Source organism: Sceloporus undulatus, chromosome 2 (assembly GCF_019175285.1).
Source record: "Sceloporus undulatus isolate JIND9_A2432 ecotype Alabama chromosome 2, SceUnd_v1.1, whole genome shotgun sequence".
Taxonomy (NCBI): domain Eukaryota; kingdom Metazoa; phylum Chordata; class Lepidosauria; order Squamata; family Phrynosomatidae; genus Sceloporus; species Sceloporus undulatus.
Genome location: NC_056523.1, coordinates 19,494,990 through 19,495,539, shown reverse-complemented (window position 1 = coordinate 19,495,539; position 550 = coordinate 19,494,990). Strand labels below are relative to the sequence as shown.

Sequence of the window (550 nt, the reverse complement as noted above, 5' to 3'; positions counted from 1 at the left end):
AACTTAGGTTGTAAGCCGCCCTGATCTTGGGAGGAGCGGGATATAATAAAATTTTATTTATTATTTATTATTATAGTCATCACTGAAGAGAGAGTATCAGACAGCATTTTGGGTTGTGGGAAGAGTCGGGGGTGTAGCATTACAGGACGAATGTGCTGGTTCCTCACCCAAGGTGCCGGTGACACTGCATGCCACACCGCACGATGTGGAGTTCACACAGCATTTCTCCAGTGCTGCGTCTGCATGGGCAGTGCCGAAGGAGCAACCGTAAAGCCGCGGCACGGCAGGTCATGCTCTGGAAAGGTGTATTGGGGCTGCAGCAGGCGGTTTGCCATTGTCCTGCTCTGGTGAAATGGAGGCGGCTACAGGCCACCCCTTAAGGAACAGTCTGCACAGCTCCTTTATCTCCCATGTCTGGGTAGGCGGTGAGAATCAGGAATGAAGGCACGTCCAGGAGTCAAGATTCCTGTTTTCAGGGAAGAATGTTCTCACAGGAACTTTGCTTTCCTCTTGGCGGACAGGACTACAAAAAAGAAGTTTTGTTGTTGTG

The 550-nt window shown here is 50.2% G+C and overlaps 1 protein-coding gene across 1 annotated transcript in view; it reads left to right on the top strand.

The window, feature by feature from the left end:
• The first annotated feature begins 203 nt into the window (after positions 1-203).
• The window catches only part of LOC121920289 (proline-, glutamic acid- and leucine-rich protein 1-like), a 17,079-nt gene continuing 16,732 nt past the window's right edge, over positions 204-550 (top strand). The window contains exon 1 of the mRNA XM_042447419.1: positions 204-283. Within this exon, the coding sequence (XP_042303353.1) occupies positions 204-283 (80 nt within the window). The remainder of the gene's footprint in view (positions 284-550) is intronic.